This window comes from Lonchura striata, chromosome 2 (assembly GCF_046129695.1).
Source record: "Lonchura striata isolate bLonStr1 chromosome 2, bLonStr1.mat, whole genome shotgun sequence".
NCBI classification, from domain to species: Eukaryota; Metazoa; Chordata; class Aves; order Passeriformes; family Estrildidae; genus Lonchura; species Lonchura striata.
Window position 1 is genome coordinate 68,848,068 of NC_134604.1, and position 20,736 is coordinate 68,868,803.

Below are 20,736 nucleotides of genomic sequence, written 5' to 3' on the forward strand. Positions count from 1 at the left end.
CCTGTTTTTACAAAAGAATAGCCTTTTTCTCATGCTCTTGACACAAAGGCCGATGCATGCTGGTGCGAGTGCATAACTGCAAATGTGCATGCCAGCACGCATGCAGGCACATGGGAAAAACTACTTAGGGTGTATTAACCTGAGTGCTCTGCTTCTACCAGCACTCCACTAAGGCAGCTGAGTCTGATTACCTCACTATGAGGTTGTGTAACTTCTGTAAGCTTAGGTTTGTGCACACCCCTGTTAGCATTTGTTATGTGGGATCTCTACACATGCAGAGTTGCACCCACAAAGTAGAAACGTGAAGGGGGCTGCAGGGACACAGATGAAAGAAATGCATAGAAATGTGCTGGCAGAAATCAGCTTGTTTATCAATCCCTGCACACGCTGTGTGCTCTTTCGTTAACCCGGCGGTAACCCTGCTCTAAGATTTCCTGAAGATGCAAAGCACTGAGGCTCATCCCACAACAAAACATTTCAGGAATTCATGTACTCTGGAGATATCTGCAGTAAGATTCAAATACCTAAAATGCAGTGGGATTTCCCTGCAAACACAGAGAGATCTTGCTAAAAATGTAATACCCTTGTTATTTTACTGAGTGGGTAGTTTAAAGAAATTGGTAATTTACTTGAAATCAGAAAAATATGCAGCTGATGTTATGTGAGGACACACTCTATGAAACATCAGTCGAGTTAACAGGAAGATGATTGCCTATTTTGGTTCCAGCCAGCATGGATTTTTGTGTTTTCATTTTCTGTCTCTCTCTCCAAGCATCTGTGCTTAACACAAACATTTCGTTTGATGATTACATCTAAGTTCAGCAGAACCTTTTCTCTTTCTGTTACAAAACTTCTGCCAGTTGTCAGAAGCTGAGGTTGGGTTAAGAGGCAGGACTTTTGACTATTTTTTTCCATCTCTACCTGATGCTGTTGGCCTAGGCAGCACCTTTCATGTGCCACCCCTGGCAACAGTAACAGGTGGGATGACTTGGAGTATTAACCAGAGTAGCCAGCTCAGGATAGTGGACAGAGCTCGTGTGTCGTCCCTGAGTTATTTTAGTGTATTTGAGGTTACAGTGAAGGGATTTGGCAGCTGATGAGAGGAAGCATCTGGTTCTACATCCAAAGGGATGAGTCTGAGTCTTGTCCTAGACTCTGCCTGGCAGCCGTGCTGCAGCTGATCCGTAAACGTTTGCTGATCCAGCAGTCATTGGAGCTGATGCTGTGTGTACAACAGTACTCACACCTCCAGCTGTGTGCTGTTGGGTGCAGCATTCTCAGCTTGATTGTGACTCATTTTTTACTAAAACTGTGGACAACAGCTATGAACTGTATTCAATTTTCTACTTTAATTGCATTAATGTTGTAATTGCCAGTTTGGATATAGAATGGAATGTAGCATCAGTAGAGTTCATATATGTGCCTCCAGGGCTAATCTAGCATTTTGCATGTGTTTTTCTTGTTATTGTGATGTTATTGTAGTTCTGATGGTGGTTTGCATTCTAGTATTAGTGAGTAATCAGCATCTCACTGTGCTAAACATCAACAAAGACATAACACTGTCCTCATCCCTAAGACATGGCAAACTAAATATATAGTCTTTTTAAGTAATTGTGAGGAAAAGTATAATAATAGCAACTGAGTCCAGAGGCTCCAGAGCTATAAGAAAGGAAATTGGAGATGCTTTTCAGAGATGCACAAGCAGCTTCTGAATATGCCTTATGCCTTCTTTCTGTCCTTTACCAAAATATGTGTAAGGACTTCTATGGTAAAAAGTACAAAATTTCAGCACTGTAGCAGAGAAACATAAGTGCATGCTGTGGGAATAGGAAAAAGTTCATGTCTTGGTTCGACAAGACAGGAGTCTGTGAAAGAGGGCAAAGCCTCCTGTGCAATGGAGAACGGCAAACCCCCCTCCCTCTGAATTACGAGGATCTTTAAATTAAAAGGCTCTCAGGCAAAGATATGGGAGTGGGAGTAACAATTCTTTACTAGGAGAAAACTAGACAACAATTTAAAAAGGCAAATGCAATCGGTACAAACAAAACCAGTGAAAGAAAAAAAAAGTCCAGAACCTGCGGGGTGCCAGTATCAGTTCTACTGGGACAATTTGCTTCCCTTGCAGTGGCTGGTGAATTGTAGCTGCAGTGGTGATCTCTAGAAGGGTATAGTTTCCCTCTGAAGATCTGGTGGCAGTGGGGCCGGTCTTCCTCTGCGCTGGGGTTGCCTCTGAGCTCCGCTGCCGTCGCCTCTGCGCGCGCCGGCTGCTTCGCTGCGAGTGCCGCCGAAGAGAGAGCGAGAGAGAGCTGCTTTCTCCGGGAATCCCGCGAAGAGAGAGAGAGAGAGCTGCTTCTCTCGGAGTCCCGCGAAGAAGAGGGAGAGAGCTGCTTCTCTCGGAGTCCCGCGAAGAAGAGAGAGAGAGAGCTGCTTCTCTCGGAGTCCCGCGAAGAAGAGGGAGAGAGCTGCTTCTCTCGGAGTCCCGCGAAGAAGAGGGAGAGAGCTGCTTCTCCCCTCTGGGTGGGACCCCCTTCATTGAATCAGTCGAAGGTGTATACACAAACCATTGTCTCTGAGAGAGATAACAAAAAACCTGTCCAACCGGTTCGCCTTCGACAGATGGCAAATGGAATACAAGCTTATCTTACAACCCAGGACATTATCCACCCCTTATTCTATTTCCATCTGCACACCATGAAATCTTACACCCAGTTCTCTCTTAAGACCAAGTTTCCCTGTGGTACACAGCGGGTCTCCCCATCTTCCTGCATTACCCACCAAGTGTAACCAGGTCCTTGAGCAAAGACAATCCCACGAATGGGTTGGTCTTTGCCTGAGGTGGGATTAATCCAAACAGTTTTCCCTAAAATACCTTTCATATGTACTACAGGGACCTTATCTCCATCTACTGCGTGTAAGGGTTCTGACTGAGCAGGGCCAGCTCGATTGACAGACCCCCGGGTGTTGACCATCCAGGTTGCTTTTGCCAGGTTAATTTCCCAGTTTCTAAATGTTCCCCCACCAAGTGCCTTCAGGGTAGTCTTAAGGAGTCCGTTGCACCGTTCAACTTTGCCGGCAGCTGGAGCATGATAGGGAATATGATATATCCATTCGATACCATGTTCTCTGGCCCAGGTGTTGATAAGGCTGTTCTTGAAATGGGTGCCGTTGTCAGACTCAATTCTCTCAGGGGTGCCGTGTCTCCACAGGACTTGCTTTTCCAAGCCTAAGATGGTGTTCCGGGCAGTGGCATGAGGTACAGGGAAAGTCTCCAGCCATCCAGTGGTGGCTTCCACCATGGTCAGCACGTAGCGCTTGCCTTGGCGTGTCTGGGGCAGTGTGATATAGTCAATCTGCCAGGCCTCCCCATACTTGTACTTGGACCACCGCCCACCATACCATAGGGGCTTCACTCTCTTGGCCTGTTTGATGGCAGCACACGTCTCACAGTCATGGATACCCTGGGAAACACTGTCCATGGTTAGATCCACCCCTCGGTCTCGTGCCCACTTGTAGGTGGCATCTCTGCCCTGATGACCTGAGGCATCATGAGCCCATCGAGCCAGGAACAACTCCCCCTTATGGTGCCAATCTAAGTCTATCTTTGACACCTCTATTTTTGCTGCCTGATCTACCTGCTCGTTGTTTCGGTGCTCCTCATTAGCCCGACTTTTGGGGACATGGGCATCTACATGACGGACTTTCACCGTCAGCTTTTCCACCCGAGAGGCAATGTCTTTCCATATATCAGCAGCCCAGATTGGCTTTCCTCTACGTTGCCAGTTGGCCTTCCTCCACCTTCCCAGCCAGCCCCACAGAGCATTGGCTACCATCCATGAATCAGTATAAAGGTAGAGCTTTGGCCACTTCTCCCTTTCAGCAATGTCCAGAGCCAGCTGAACGGCCTTGAGTTCGGCGAGTTGGCTCGATCCACCTTCTCCTTCGGTAGCTTGTGCAACTTGGCGTGTGGGGCTCCATACGGCTGCTTTCCACTTCCGGTTCATCCCTACAATGCGACAGGAACCATCAGTGAAAAGAGCGTAGCAGGTCTCTTCTGCTGGTAGTTGGTTGTATGGTGGAGCCTCTTCAGCCCTTGTCACTTGTACCTGCTCCTCATCATCAGTGAGACCAAAGTTTTCACCTTCTGGCCAGTTCGTAATTATCTCCAAAATCCCAGGGCGATTCAGGTTTCCAATACGGGCGCGTTGAGTGATGAGGGCAATCCATTTGCTCCATGTTGCGTCAGTGGCATGGTGGGTAGTAGGAACCTTTCCTTTAAACATCCACCCCAGCACCGGTAGTCGGGGTGCCAGGAGGAGTTGTGTTTCTGTGCCAATTACCTCCGAGGCGGCTTGAACTCCTTCAAAGGCAGCCAAGATTTCCTTCTCTGTGGGAGTGTAGTTGGCTTCAGACCCTCTGTAACTTCGGCTCCAGAATCCCAGTGGTCGGCCTCGAGTCTCCCCAGGCACTTTCTGCCAAAGGCTCCAGGACAACCCATGGTTCCCGGCTGCAGAGTAGAGCACATTCTTGACCTCTGGTCCCGTTCTGACTGGGCCAAGGGCTACAGCATGAGCGATCTCCTGCTTGATCTGGGTGAAGGCTTGTTGCTGCTCAGGGCCCCAGTGGAAATCATTCTTCTTTCGGGTAACCAGATAAAGAGGGCTCACAATCTGGCTATACTCAGGAATGTGCATTCTCCAGAAACCTATGGCACCCAGGAAAGCTTGTGTTTCCTTTTTGCTGGTTGGTGGGGACATAGCTGTGATCTTGTTGATGACCTCAGTGGGAATCTGGCGCCGTCCATCTTGCCATTTCACTCCCAGGAACTGGATCTCTCGGGCAGGTCCCTTGACTTTGCTCTTCTTGATGGCAAAGCCAGCTTCTAGTAGTATCTGGATGATCCTCTCACCTTTCTCAAACACTTCTGCCGCTGTGCTCCCCCACACAATGATGTCATCAATGTATTGCAGGTGTTCTGGAGCCTCACCCTTTTCCAGTGCAGCCTGGATCAGTCCATGGCAGATGGTGGGGCTGTGTTTCCACCCCTGGGGCAGTCGGTTCCAGGTGTACTGCACGCCCCTCCAGGTGAAAGCAAACTGAGGCCTGCATTCTGCTGCCAGAGGAATGGAGAAAAACGCATTAGCAATATCAATGGTGGCATACCACTTTGCTGCCTTGGTCTCCAGCTCGTACTGGAGTTCCAGCATGTCCGGCACAGCAGCGCTCAGCGGTGGAGTCACTTCATTTAAGCCACGATAGTCCACAGTCAATCTCCATTCTTTGTCAGATTTGCGCACAGGCCAGATGGGGCTGTTGAAGGGTGAGTGGGTTTTGCTGACCACCCCTTGGCTCTCCAGCTCCCGAATCATTTTGTGGATGGGGATCACGGCATCTCGATCCGTCCGATACTGCCGGCGGTGCACTGTCGAGGTCGCAATTGGCACGCGTTGTTCTTCCACCCTTAGGAGTCCTACTGCAGAGGGGTTTTCTGACAGTCCAGGCAAGGTGTTCAATTGCTTAATGTCTTCTGCCTCTACAGCGGCTATTCCAAAAGCCCACCTGAGTCCCTTTGGGTCTTTGTAATATCCGTTCCGGAGGAAGTCTATGCCTAGGATACACGGAGCATCTGGGCCAGTCACTATAGGGTGTTTCTTCCACTCCTTCCCAGTCAGGCTCACCTCAGCTTCCACCAGAGTCAATTGTTGTGATCCCCCTGTCACACCAGCAATGGAAACAGGCTCTGCCCCCACATGTCCCGATGGTATCAGAGTACACTGTGCACCAGTATCAACTAAAGCATCATATTTTTGTGGCTCTGATGTGCCAGGCCATCGGATCCACACTGTCCAGAAGATCCGGTTTTCCCGTGCCTCTCCCTGGCTAGAGACAGGGCCCCTCTAACACTGGTTATCATTCCTTCCCTGGGCATACATACTAGAGGTCCCTTCAAGGGGGTCTGACAGATCGTACCCACAAGCTTGGTCACGGGAGGTTGAGGCTACCTTCACTTTGGTGGAACTCCCCCGGTTAGAGTTTCCCTCCTTGAGTTGACGGACCCGTGCTGCCAGGACAGAAGTGGGTTTCCCATCCCACCTCCCCATGTCTTCCCCATGGTCACGCAGGAAGAACCACAGATTAGCCCTTGGGGTGTACCCTCTCTCTCTAGCTGGGGATTGTTGGGTGCTGATTCTGGGGCCTGTGACTCTCACGGGTGCTGTATTAACCTTCCTTATCTCCTCCCTCATCTCCTCTTTAAACTCCTTAATCACAGCTGAGATATGAGCCTGCATTGGGCCATTAATCATACTCTCATAATTTCTAAGTTTGTTGGCAACAGAACCTATTGTCTCCCGGTGGGTGTCAGCATTGATCGTTGCAATGAAGGTGGCGTATTGAGATGGCCCAAGATTTGCCAGACTCCACAGCATTTGTCCCGTACACCTGACCTTGTCAGGATCATTATTGTGTCGTCCATCCCTCCCAAAGAGTACCTCCAATACTGCCACTTCTCTCAGCTGTTGGATCCCTTCCTCGAGGGTCTTCCAGCGCATTCTATGATGGTGCTCTTGCATTCTCTCTCTGTGGATAAACCTCTCCCTGACACTCATTAAGAGCCGCTCCCAGAGAGAAAGGGACCCTGGTTCCCTTACAAAAACCTGATTTATACCTGAGTCCTGGGTCAAGGGTCCCAAGTTCCTTGCCTCACCACCGTCCAGCTGCACGCCTGTACCCATAAGATCCCAAACCCGGAGTAGCCAGGTAGCATAAGCCTCACGCCCTCGTCGCACAATGTCTTTATGCAGATTGCGAAGACTTTCGTACGTCAGGGACTCGGTGATGATAGCAATCTCTGGCTCCCCTGTGGGTTGTGAGGTTCCTCCATTCCTGTCCCTATCTGCAGGGTGCTCTGCTTTCACCTTAGACTTCCTTGTTTCTACCGGGGCCACTGCTGCTGACCGTGACTGCCTTTGTGGTTCAGCTGGAACCTGGACAGTTGTAACATCTGTGGGTTCCACAGCTGTACTCTTAGACTGTCCCTCCTCAAGGCAAAGGGCCGGTTTCTCACCAGCTGGGGAAATGCACTCCTTCAGCATCTCTCGTATCTCCTTAACCAGAACCCTCACCCAATCTGGGCGGTTCATTTCTGAGGTGGGCTGTGGGGCAGGGTCAGGCTCTGGAGCAGCAGCATCTCGAGTCTGTGGTGTAGGTGTGAGGGTAGTTATCCAGGTTAATCTTCCCTTATCTCTGAATGCTAAATATAACAGGACTATCAGCAACACCACCCATTGTATGGTATCATTAGCACTTATAAAGGATCTTAACCCTTTGAGAACTGGTGGAGCAGACCCAAAAAGATGGTTAAAAGGTTGAGAGAAAGTTTGCCCAGGTGCTATTTCCTCGCAGTAGGTACCGTTATTAAAGTAACCCCAAAAACATACAGTTAACGTGTGATAGCTATGAATCCATGTACCTGCCTTCCAGAGGAAATTAAAGATCCATGAATTCCTCACCCAATTAACCCAGAAGCCAAACTTGATAACAGACACCGTAGCCTTAGTTATAGGACCCATTTTTAGATAAGGGTCTGCAAATGGGAAAAGTATAGCTACGATCACATGCCACCCAAACCAAGGTAAACTAGACCACATGGTGATGCTGAAGATGTTTTTACACACAACAAAACCAAATTACTTAAGAACTGTTAATCCTTTTTCCCTCTCAATGCCCTCGGGCCCCACGTTGGGCGCCAAATTCTGTCTTGGTTCGACAAGACAGGAGTCTGTGAAAGAGGGCAAAGCCTCCTGTGCAATGGAGAACGGCAAACCCCCCTCCCTCTGAATTACGAGGATCTTTAAATTAAAAGGCTCTCAGGCAAAGATATGGGAGTGGGAGTAACAATTCTTTACTAGGAGAAAACTAGACAACAATTTAAAAAGGCAAATGCAATCGGTACAAACAAAACCAGTGAAAGAAAAAAAAAGTCCAGAACCTGCGGGGTGCCAGTATCAGTTCTACTGGGACAATTTGCTTCCCTTGCAGTGGCTGGTGAATTGTAGCTGCAGTGGTGATCTCTAGAAGGGTATAGTTTCCCTCTGAAGATCTGGTGGCAGTGGGGCCGGTCTTCCTCTGCGCTGGGGTTGCCTCTGAGCTCCGCTGCCGTCGCCTCTGCGCGCGCCGGCTGCTTCGCTGCGAGTGCCGCCGAAGAGAGAGCGAGAGAGAGCTGCTTTCTCCGGGAATCCCGCGAAGAGAGAGAGAGAGAGCTGCTTCTCTCGGAGTCCCGCGAAGAAGAGGGAGAGAGCTGCTTCTCTCGGAGTCCCGCGAAGAAGAGAGAGAGAGAGCTGCTTCTCTCGGAGTCCCGCGAAGAAGAGGGAGAGAGCTGCTTCTCTCGGAGTCCCGCGAAGAAGAGGGAGAGAGCTGCTTCTCCCCTCTGGGTGGGACCCCCTTCATTGAATCAGTCGAAGGTGTATACACAAACCATTGTCTCTGAGAGAGATAACAAAAAACCTGTCCAACCGGTTCGCCTTCGACAGATGGCAAATGGAATACAAGCTTATCTTACAACCCAGGACAGTTCAATTAGGAGGCACCTTTTAATATGCATGAAGTGGGATTTTGGTGTCTCTCTTTTCCTGTACAGATTGCATCCTGTCACAAATGTGCTTTTGATGCTGCCTGTTTGCATGCCTGGCATCACAAAATGAGTTTTGATATTTTCTACGGCATGAAAATGTTACCAGCTTAGCCAAATTATCTTGCCTTCTGTGTTTTTTTCTTGTTACAGAACCAGACTTCTTAAAGCTTTAAATGTACAAAGTAAATGGCATCTACCTTTCTGAAAAATTTTAACCATTTTTCCCCATCTGAGTGTAACAGGTGCCCTTATTAATGCACCTGTCTTTCATTCTCTATGGTCTCAAAAAAAATTTTATTAGAAATTGGCCTTTAAACCAATGTCTGAAAGATATGGTTGTATAGATAGGGCTTTCCTGCCATGCTCTTGCTCCCTGTCCTCTCTCCATGCATGAATCTCCATTCCTTCTCCTGTCTTTTTTTCTGTCTTTTCAACACACTGATCCTTTCAGTGTGCATTGTGAAATTTTGGCAGCCAAAGTTAGTTTCCATGTCATTATTTCTTTAAGCTGTAATATCTGCTAAGTCATTGCCAGTTTGACGCAAAGCTGTACAATTAAAAACAGGCATGTAAAGTTGGTGTACCTTTGGTATTCTAAACAACACAAAGTTTACTGTGCAAAGAAAACTGCACAGTTGGCTGAAGGGAAATTAATCTGATTCTTTGGTCAGGATTGCATCATATTCTGTTTTTCAGTCACTGGGCTTTAAAGTTCATTTCTCCAAACAACTGTTATACAAGTCAGAACTATTTGATTACAGATAGGACAGCCATTATCTTTCAAATCCAAGGAACACAGTGTATTTGAAAGAGCATCATCAAGCTGAAGGGTTAATCTCTGCCAATTAATGTGGAATTGAACAAGCAACAGCAAAATTCTGGATGAAAAACTGAACTAGATATTCTCAAAGAACAGGGTCAGGCAGCACTTAAGAAGCATTCCAATGTGTTTATATCCATGTGTAACAAATCAGACTTTAAGAAACAAATTATCCCTACCATGACCACACCTGAATGTTCTGATTACAAGCCGATTTGTTGCATAAGGCAAAATCATTTTTTCCCTGGGACTTCCATTCATTAAGATGCATTTGATTTTCTTCCAGTAAAATTATCATTTAAATCCCTTTGTCATTTGGGTATAATTCTGTTTAACCTCATTTTTTTCATTTGCAGGATTATGCTTATTTTTAGTGTGTGTCTTGTAATCATTGAACTTCAGTATTAACATCTTACAGTTTTGTAAACTGAACTAAAAAAATGTATTCAGAAATGAAAACCAGCATAATCTTTTGTTAAGGCAAAAAAGAATCTACACAGAGTACAAGAGCATCCAATGCCCTATGGAATGCATCTTGAAACAAATATAATTTGTCTTGAGTTAAAGGCTAAAAATAGTAAGAACTCATGTTTTGGCCATGTCTGAAAACAGGAGCATTGGAAATGGTATGTTGATCTTGTACAGCTATATATTTAGGCTGTGGCTGTAAATTCTGGCCTCACAGTTTGCAGTGGCTTAAATGTGAACATTTACTTCAGAGAGCTAATATTCAAGGAATGAATGTGGAAGTGAATCCAATTATCAGGCTCTAAACCTCAAAATTTAATGAAAAGCAATTATACTTTCCTGGTCATCACAGTACCTGTAGTTTTCCTGACTGATCGCTGATTTCAAAACAATTGTTTTGTATTATGTGTTGAATTTCTATCCAATTTATATCACCAAATCAATAACATTTTAATTTTTGTTGTCTTTAGGCATGGATTTTGCTTTTATACTGAAGGATCTTACATCCTGAAAGCTGGCAGCAATGTAGGAAACAGGATACAGAGCATCACTGAGAGAACAGCTGTAATAGAGGGCAAAAATAAGGTATGATTCCTAGGAGCAGATAACCTTTTCATGTATTGAAAATGAACTGTAAAATGCTATCAAGGTAACAGAGAAGAAGCCAGCATTTTGATATTGTGTAGATTTTAGGACCTGCATACTTGTAGATAAGTTTCATACTTGGTATTTATCTGCTCAGAGTATTTTTTTTTCTGGTGACAGTCATATAAAGGTAAGTGACATGCCAAGAGAGTGTATCAGTGGGATTCACTATATCTGCTCTCTTATTCACAGTGTGAATATCTTGGGGTACCTCAGGAGCAAGGGGCAGGGTTCCAGGCCATCTTTGCCTCATTTTATGAAATTGCACAATTTCATGTTGTTTTATTTCCTATGAGAATTAAACTATGTACACTCATTAGTCAGTTTATTCACAGATGTGGTCCTAGTTGATTAGATGGCCATGTCTTTTTTGGAATAAATTCTAAAGAACCAAAAGAATCCAGATTATGGAAGCAAAGTTTAAGAGAAGTCTCAGTCAGAGACAGCAAGACAGGATTTATCCCATCAGTGTTAGCCATCTAAAATTAGTTGATAGTCCAAGCCAAGCATCCCTTTATGGGTCATGGGGACATGCAGATAATTCTGAAGGGCATGTAGGCCTATTGTCTATTGGTATCTAAAGTGGAAGAGAAAGCCCATGAGATTAACTTGCCAAGGGCTAAGGAGGTTTGTCCATCAGTTAAAGCCTCAAATCAAGGATCCCCTAGGTCAAATGCACTTCCCTAGGATAGACATGAGACTGATTTGGTGTGGCTGGGTGGCCTCTGCTACAGAGCAGCTCAGGTGTCATAACACTGTCACAGTCTGTTTTCATAGGCTAGTTTGTGGTAGTAATAGCTAAAAAGATTATAAATTTTAAAGCCTATCTTACTCTAGGCCTTTCATTTTTAATTACACCAAAATGCTTCATGTAATTCTAAGGGCACTGGGGTTAAAGGTCTTTTTTCCTTGATGGTTGCCTTCAGTTTCCTGCATATGAAAATGGGTATAAACTGTAGTTATACTCATGTCAAGGGCCTTTCACACACCACAGAATAAATAGGGTTTTACGTGCAGCCAAGAATTAGATCTGGGACTGCATTTTCTCCGTCTGTTTTACTATTTAGAAAGTATCACAGGTGTCCATGGCACCATTCCAGTGCATGGGAACAGGCTGGATCCCAGGGAGGCATTTGCTCTATTTAGCTGTCCAGCTCTACGTGCTTAAAGATCAAGGCAAAAATGGGAGCTAACACTATCATAGGAAAGCACATGAAAAATGAAACATAAGGAGGGATTGGAAGGAGCAAAGGGAAATAATTTCAGGCACAGGGAGACAGAGTCTATTACATAGGGGGGAATGATGAACAAGATTATAAGAATCAATTATTTTCCAGCAGTCATATAGCCATGTTATGAGTGCAGTCCTACCTGTTCACAGGATGCAGAAGGAGCTGTCTAATAACCAGATCTCATTCTCCTTGTGTTCCATGAATTTTGGAGACAACAGAAGAGGAGTGGCCAAAATATCAAAGCAACTTCCAGTCAACAGCAAATAAATTCCTCCCTGGAGGAAGATGCTAATGATGGGTCCTTGCGTCAGAACTGCAAGTCTTTGGCAAGCAGCCCTTTTTAAAAATGTGCCCAGAAATGAACCAAGGAATGGTCCTTGCACGGAAAGATTTGCAGTGAAACTTACTGGTCCTCCCTGTATTCCTTGTCTTTTTGCTCTTTACTTCAACTAAGAAAGGTCTACCTTGCTTTGCTTTACTCCTCCTAGTCCCTATGTGGAGGGGGAGGTTAGTGAAACAATCTCTGTACTCATCTTTTTCACAGCTTTTCTAATATTTCTCTATTTCTGCTGCTCTTCTGTAGCTTTTCAAGAACAGCTGGACTGCTATTGTAAGTAAAACGTGCTCTCTAAGCTCAGGCTCCTGGCCAAGCTGAGAGTTGCATGATTAGTGCACACACAGCTGCTCTAGGGCATCCAGGATTGTTATTTTAAATCCATGGGAGTCTATGAGTTTTCACTCTTTGCAGTCCAAGACTCACTCTCAGTGTCCCTGAGCAAACTCAAAGAGACAGCTCAGACAGAACCCTTGCCCATCTGCAGCGATATTGTCGGAGCATTAATAGCACTGAGCTCACTGAATGCAGCACGTCACCACAAGTGCCTGCCTCGGATGGACTGCTACTGTGAGCAGTTCTATTCCTGCAAGCAGCTGTGACCAGCTCTCCGAGGCACTTCCACATTGGTGGTACCCTGCTAAATAAACAGAGTGTCTACCCCACTTCCACATCCCAACACAGCAAGAGTGGTAAAAACAGTCTCAGAGCTCAATGGAAACAACAAAGATGTAGGAGACAAAGAGGTAGGAAATCAATGAAGAAACTCAGAAAGTTTCACATTTGGGTTAGCATGAAAGGAGAAATGTGTGTGGTCACAGGATGAGATTATTGTAAGCAAGGAAAGAGATGAACAAGGAATGATCCACAGGTTTCTTTAGCAGTGAGGGTAGCTGTTTTCACTTTCCTAAAGACACTGTGCCAGTTCCACATGTTTCCTGTATATGCAACATTTAAGTGCTTCTAGTTTGGCTCTTTGCTGTGGTAGGTTGTTTGTTTGTCTGTGGTTATCAAGGTTGCTACAAGTATATTTTAAAGTTAGAAAAAACTCAAGCCCTGTGTCTGTGCAGTTAAATTAGTGCAGGAAGCCTGCTCTACATTATTCTTTGGTGACAGAGAAACCGTGGCAGCAGTGTTTTAGTAACATTTCCGCTAAAGCCTCTCTAAGCAGACATTGAGAAACTTGAGTGGTACAATGGAAGAACTTCGTAACATAAGCCATAATACTTAATCATAAGACAGCTCTTTAAGTGATTTGTTTCCCCCACCCAATGTTTTGATTCTCGTTTTGTTGGACATCCCAGTGACTTCCTACACAGTTGGCTATTCTTAGGCCTGTTGTGTGAACAGGCCACAGACACTCTCCTGTCATTCAGCTAACTAATGCCCACCCCTTCTCAATATTCCCCATTAAAGCTGACTGCTGGCTCTAACTGAGGGCTAACACTGATTATTATTCTTTGCATGGTCAGTGTTCATTAGAATGTCAGTCAGTGAAGGACCTGCAATAATAAGGTACAAAGAGCTGGTGCATTCATTGTGCCTTTGCATACAGCTGGTACTTGGTACTTCTGCTAGGGGTACAAGGGACAGACCTCTGTAGGAGAAGTCAACAAGGATCCTGAGCATGCAGCATTGTGCTTAGAAGACCATTAAGAAGGCAAGTTCAGATAAGGGAAAGCAGAAAGTGTGGGCCAAGAAGAAAGGATTATAAATCCAAGGGAAGGCACAGTAGACAGGAGGGCATTTGAGCACAAGGAAAAGGTGGAGAGAATGAGACAAAACGCTCTTGGTTTTGGGAACTAACCTACTGAGAACCTGAAATGGAACCAAATGTCCCTGACTGTCTCATGCCTCTGCTGCTAGCATATGTTGGAGTACCACTGACCAATAGCAGGTACTGAGAAAGCTGGGTCTATGTGACAGGGTATGCCTCCAGGTATGGTGTATAAAGGGTAGCAATGCATGAAATTGGAGCTCACCATGCATGTGTGTGTGTGTGGGTAAAAGTATATATATATGTATGTATGTAGTATGTATGGTTTTGTTTTCCACTGCATGAATACCTAACTGACACAGGCTTTTAGTGGTTCCAGCATTTGTGAATGACAAAGCCACTTAACTTCATGGAAAATGGAAAGTAATGGCCCTGTAACACTGTAACATGGCTTTGGAAGACGAAATTTAGACTCACCCATGTGTATCTCTGGCTTGGCTGGCAAAGATGGATCAGACTGACTGGTGGTAGTATTAAACAATGTAACCCTCCAAAGTGGAGTGCTAAATAGTCAGAAGAGTCAATCCTTCCTGGACATGACTGATAAGTCTAATCACGCAAAATAAAAGGGTTCCATCTCTTCTGCATCTTCTATGCCAAGCCCTAAAAAACGACCTCTTTTCCGAGTTTCCACATTACTGATGAGATGGAGAAGCATGTGCTGTGTCTGTTCTCAGTCCTGACACAAGCCAGCTGTCTGGCCAGTATTTCTGTGCAGATTGGCCATCTGGAACCAGAAGAGGAAGAGAAAGCTGTTTTGCTCACTACAGCATCATCTTGATCTCTCTCCTCTACCCAACAGCTGGTTTTCATTAAATGCATGAGATCCCATGAGCTTTGAGTTGTCAATAAGTCTTGGTTGAAACTGGACAATGGATTCAAAAGTTACTGAGCATGTGGAGAAGGAGAGGATACCGGCAGACAGATGGACAGGCTAGCAGACAGATGAACATAAGGACAGTAAGATCTTCCTCAGAACCCAGGCTGAAGATAGCCATGGGAGCCCCACTTGCCTCTCTTCAGCACATTGTAACTTCTCCTGGAGCCTTCCGGAGTGCTACTAGAATTGGTGTCAACACTTTTAAGTGGATCTTTGGGAGGTACTAGCAGAGCCAAGCCCTTGGTGGGATTAAGACCAGCAGCACTTGGGGCTTGCTGCTGCTGCTGAGCTGAGGGACAGCACGGGATGCAGAGGGAAAACACAGCTCTGCTTGGTATACAGCAGCAACTCATAGAGATTTTTCCCAGGGGGAAAGTGGGTGTTCCCCTGTGTGTCCTCCTGTTGATGGTATTTTTGTGTTTCTCCTATGGTGGTCCTTAAGGTGAAATGTGTTGACCAGATGCTTTGCACTGATGCTCCATGACAACATGTGAGGCATGCAGATTGTATTGGCACAAGCAGACCAATCCAGCAGTGCATTATCAATATTTAGAAATGGACCTTCCTAAATGACATTCCATTATACAAAGATAAATCCAAGAGCGTAAAGAGAGCATATTTTCATTTATTTCTTTTTTTTTTCTAACCAATAGTTCTTCTTAAAAGCACAACTAGAAGAGAATCAGCAATAACTGACAGACTTGCACTAACCTGCTCTATGTTGAAAGGGCAGTATTTTGCTTCTTAAATACATGGGCTGTCTCAAGAAGTCAAGGCAGCAATCTCTGAACAGAGCAAGTTCATGTCAGTGTCTTAAGAGGCCTTCTGGGAGTCACATAAGAGCCAGGTTGCCAAACATTTTCTGAAAACTTTTTTTCCTTCTCTGCCATCAGCTGGGGCACTGGGAATCCTCTATCTCAGCTACTTTGAGAAGAGAGAAATTTGAGCAGACCCTCCAGGGGAAAGACCAGCCCACCATGGCTCCAACAGCAATGATCTTGTCAGCTGCTTTGCATGCTCTTTGCCTCCCTAGTCTTTTCCTCATCAGTTCCACCACAAACGAATCGGTTCATTCCTCTTCCATCTCTTAGGATTTCTGCCTTATGCCTCTTTTATTTGCCCAGCAAAGCAGCAGCAGTATGGGACTTACTTCCCCAGTCCCTGACTTTGAGATGAGCCTGTAACATGGTGCTTCAACAGAGATGATGAGAGAAAAAAAAAAGGCATAAAGGGCCAAAACTTTGGTGGTAAATGGGATTTGTGGAGAGATGATGCTGAAGATATTGAGCCTGCCAGAGGGATTTGCCTGTTCCATCTGATCATGCCAATTCACTTTAGACTTTCTGTCTATAATGTGGTTGCCAATCCAGGGACTGAAACTCCCTGTTGTGATGCCAGATGATACAAGATTGCGAAAATTTTGCTTCTTTTGCAGTAATAGCTGTACAGAGGGACCATGCTGCACAAACTGATCTCAAAAAGCCATAGTTTCTCCATAAAACAATATGCCAGGCTTTGTTTTGTACACACTGCTTCTCTGGTGGGTTTTGGCGGGCATCCACAATGAAAAACACAGACTGCACCACTGGAGGGCTCACAAACTATTTAAAGAGATGTTATCTTATCCTTGTGACTAATTCATAAGCTAAAAGATTTATACAGAGACGGGTTGTCTCTAAAATAGTCTGTTCTGTTGCAAAGTCAGTCTTGCTTCCTCTTAGACTCTGACTTTCTCTGCCTTAGTAGAGTAAACATACCAGCATGTGCTCTCTAGAATTAAGGCCTCCTGTGTTCACAGCATTTAATTCCCTTGCCTTCCAAAGATCCATTGCTTGTATGGGAGTTGCCTGTTGGAAGGAATCCTTGGCCCATACTAAAGAAGTATTTGGAACAGTGTAAGTTGGTCAAAACCAAAACACTGCTGGGGGGAAAACTGCAGTTTAAATCACTGGCTTTCAGTGCCAATGAATGCTCTCTCAGGCAATTTAATGCAGAATAAAAGGCATCATCTGTAAGTCACTGCAGTCATACTCCTTTAGCTTAGATCTATGCACCATCCTCAGTGTGACAAAAGTAATAACAACATCACAGTGGGCTGAGGCAGTAAAACCCAAGATAGTATGCACAATTTTCCATTAAAAAGTAATACCTAATGATATAAGGACAAAATGCAGTCTGATACTTCCAAAAACCTTTCAAACCTTTGGAGTACTTGTGGAAGGAATAGGCAGCACATGTTTTTCAGGCTCAGAAATGCTTTGCCTCTGTGTACAGTAAAGACAGATGTCGTGGAGTCACAGAGCAAGAGCTTCATTCTCCTTCGCTGTGCATGTTAGGTCACAGTTGCTTCCTGGACAAAGTTGCTGTGAGGTAATACCAACTAGCAGAAAAAAGGCTGTTTTTTGGTGGAAAGTCTGGCATAGCAGAAACAGTTTTTAACCACCCACATCAGTCTTCTGTGGTAGACATTGTGGGACTCCTTCTGGTCTGAGTTAGTGTTGAAAAAACTATTCAGGAATGCAGGAATCCTGGTGCTGTGCTCTGTGTCCACACTTTAAAAAAATTTGTTTAGAACCTGGAATAAATTCAAAGAGAATGACAAAATATGGACAGGGCTGCACCCACCCTTTATAATTAGAAATGTGTAGAGGTCAGCCTACTGAATTTAGAAAAACAGGATGATTTTTTTCCTAAGGGCTGTAATTATCTATCCGGTATTACTGATCCTCTCTCATCTCACAGAAGATCCAAAAGGTAATTTAAAAAAATTATAGCTAGAAATATTTTGTAGTGTGTTAGCGAACAGGTAGTTGACCACTGAGACAATTTAACAGAGTAGAGGTGCTCTTAGCATTACTTGTGGTGAATTTACCATAGTGAAGTCTTCTAAAACAAATAAGTCAAAACCAAATTATTTGCCTCAACGGTGTTTGCTTGAGTAGTAGGAAAAGTAATAGGCACTTTCTACTAAAGAATGATTTTGGGAAACCAGAAGAGCTATGTCATTTAGAGGCTCAACAGGAGTTTGGGGATAGCTTTGTCCCAGCAAGAGACTAAGGCAATGCAAATGTTTAGTCAGTGTTTATGTAAAAATGTAGATAACTGGTCCTTATTTATTACTGCCTCTCCCTCTTGTGCTTGTCTCTGAACTTCAGCAATTAGGCAGACTTAAACGAATGTATTAATTGCACAGAACTTATTTTTTGGGTTTTTAGAGAAGCCAAATAATTCCAAACAGTGGAATTCTGAAGTCCCACAATTTCCGTTCATCACTGTCTCAGCTCTGCCCGTAACTCCAGACAAACCATGTTTTACAGAACAAGTAAAATGGCAACAGGGAGACAGAAAATTTAGTTACCAAGTTGTAACTGGGAACACATGACACTGATGAAGTCCATGTCCATGCTTCATGTCTCCATAAAAGAGTGACACGTCATTTGTTTCTGCAAATCTTTCCCCTTCTGCCTAGTGCCCAAGCCATTAGACCATGGCTTTCCATCACCCTAAAAGTATAACTCTTATTATTACAGTAGTTTTTGTGTTTCTAAGGGCACATTAGGTAGTTTTGGTCCCTGGCCTTTCAAGGTCTTATCTTTCAAGTCATGTAACTCTGAGAAAATATTTAGTGAGATGGACTTCTTAAGATGGTGATAGAATATAACATAAATAAAACTGACATATTATTATTTGATAATAGAAACATTAGAGTCTAAGAACAGAAAATAGTACAAGAGAGGATGAGTAAACAACTCTTTTGACACTGTTCTGTCTCACCTGACACATATGTGGGAAAACGAAAGAAATCAAATTAGTTCAGTGCTGAATTGAGCTCCTTTTTTCCCCTCAGGATTATCCAAATGCCTGAGGCATGCCTCACCTATTCCCTTTGCAATCTGGCTCTCCTACAGGCTGCTTATCTCCTGGTGTGAAGCACATTGTGTCGTGCTTCATGTCTTGTAGTTTACCATTACATCACCAGTGAGAGACAAATCAATCTGAAAGACATGTTCAAAGATTTTTGGTCATGACGGCTTTGATGATATAAGGGTCACCCAAGGAGCTTGTTTCCTGTTATTCTTCTATCCTTTGCAAAACTGTTTATAGTGACATCTCCTTTAAATAGCCCCAGAGGTGCCCATCACTGAACAAATGGAAAGAGTGAATCATGGGATGGTCAATGATGACTTAGGAAAAAGAGAATGCAAGTTTAACTGAGTTCTTGTGTCAAGGAGAACTAAACCTCTTCTCTCTTTTGCAGACTGCTAGCACTCTTGTTGTAGCTGAAGCCAAATCCTCAGGAATCTACAGCTGTGTGGCATCCAATAAAGTGGGAAAATCCGAAAGAAATGTCAGTTTTATTGTAACAGGTAAGATCTACTCCTCTATAGAGTCAAACGTGTTTCCTGATCTTGGAATTATAACTGTTAGATTGTGTGGCTTTTTAATATACCACTGTTTCAGAATTGCTGTAATGTATGCACTTGTAAACTCATACTCTGCTTTTGAGTGATGCTGGTAGGTTTCACAGCAGCTGGTCTGGATTTCTAGGGATGCCAGATTGTTGAATGATTCATCCCTCTCTCAAGCAACAAGCATGACAGAAATTACTCACAAATACAGCAATGAGTTGTATTCCCCATTTTGGTTCATCTCTGCAGTAATTTCATGCATGAAATTTTAGTGTATTTTCACCACCAGTAAGCCAGTTTCATGTGTGACATTGACAACATCTAGACCCTCATTCTGTTGCCCACCAGGATATCTCACAACACAGAGCCTAGAACAGTGCCAGTGTCTGCAGGCAGCATGGTGCTAGAGATGTCTGGAGTACCTCTCACAGATCTCAGTGACAATGGCAAATTATGGGTGGAAAAGTGTCAGGATACAGACTACAGAGTTTTGTTTCCTCTTCTGAGAAAGACAGCCCAGAATGTCATTTGCACCATGGCACTGAGAATTCTTATCTTGTTATCTTCATGTATGAGTGTGCTTTTTGTTATTTTTGCATTATGAGATGTGTTTGGAGTTTTCACAAACAAATGACTTAATGTTTTACTACAGGAATTACTGAAAAAAGCCCACAGTGTGGCTTTGGGAATAACTACTGCATTATTCAGCAACATAAAGTCTGCACATGCAATTACAAAGGATTTGGGTTTTGTCAAAAGTTTTGTTTTGTTTATAAAGCAGTAGTTTTATAAACTTAGGCTGTTGGCAATTTTCAGGGTATAGCATTAAAGAAACATAATTCATTCAAAAATATGAGAAAAAGGAAAAAAGCTAAAATATTTAGATGCTTTAATCCCCAAATCATAATCTCTGGGGTTTTTATGTTGTCATTCTCTTGCTTATAATTCTGGTGAGTAATTTTAGAGAAATTAATTCTATTTCTATTCTGAGAGATATCAAAAGAGAATAGACACACACTCACTAGATTTGGTTAAAAAAAAAAATTAAAAAGGAAAAGCTACTTTAAAAAATGTTCCCCCTCCCAAACTCTGTATTTTTTAAGTATTCTGACTAGCTGAATCATAGAATACCAAGTTGGAAGGGGCCTCAAGGAACATCTGGTCCAACCTGTCCTGGGAAAAGCACAGCATCTTGTCCAGATGGATCTTAAAAGGGTCCAGTGTTGGGGAATCTACCACTTCCCTGGGGAGATTGTTCCAATGACTGATAGTTCACATAGTGAAAAATTTCGTCTGTTGCCCAATCAGAATCTCCCCAGGAGTAACTTGTATCCATTACCCCTCATATTTTCCATGTGCCTCCCTGTAAAATAGGAGTCTCCAGCTTCTTTGTAGCCACTCTGTAAATACAGGAACATGTTGATAAAATCTCCCCTAAGCCTTTCCTCAAGGCTGAACAAACCCAGTTCTCTCAGCCTCTCCTCATACGGCAGACTTTCCAGTCCTTTGGTCTTCTTTGTGGCAGCTCTCTGGGCCCTTTCC

The 20,736-nt window shown here is 44.1% G+C and overlaps 1 protein-coding gene across 1 annotated transcript in view; it reads left to right on the forward strand.

Moving 5' to 3' along the window:
- The window catches only part of FLT1 (fms related receptor tyrosine kinase 1), a 114,539-nt gene that overhangs the window by 48,021 nt on the left and 45,782 nt on the right, over positions 1-20,736 (forward strand). The window contains exons 11-12 of the mRNA XM_021541982.3: positions 10,388-10,502; positions 19,044-19,152. Coding sequence (XP_021397657.2) covers positions 10,388-10,502; positions 19,044-19,152 — 224 coding nt within the window. The remainder of the gene's footprint in view (positions 1-10,387; positions 10,503-19,043; positions 19,153-20,736) is intronic.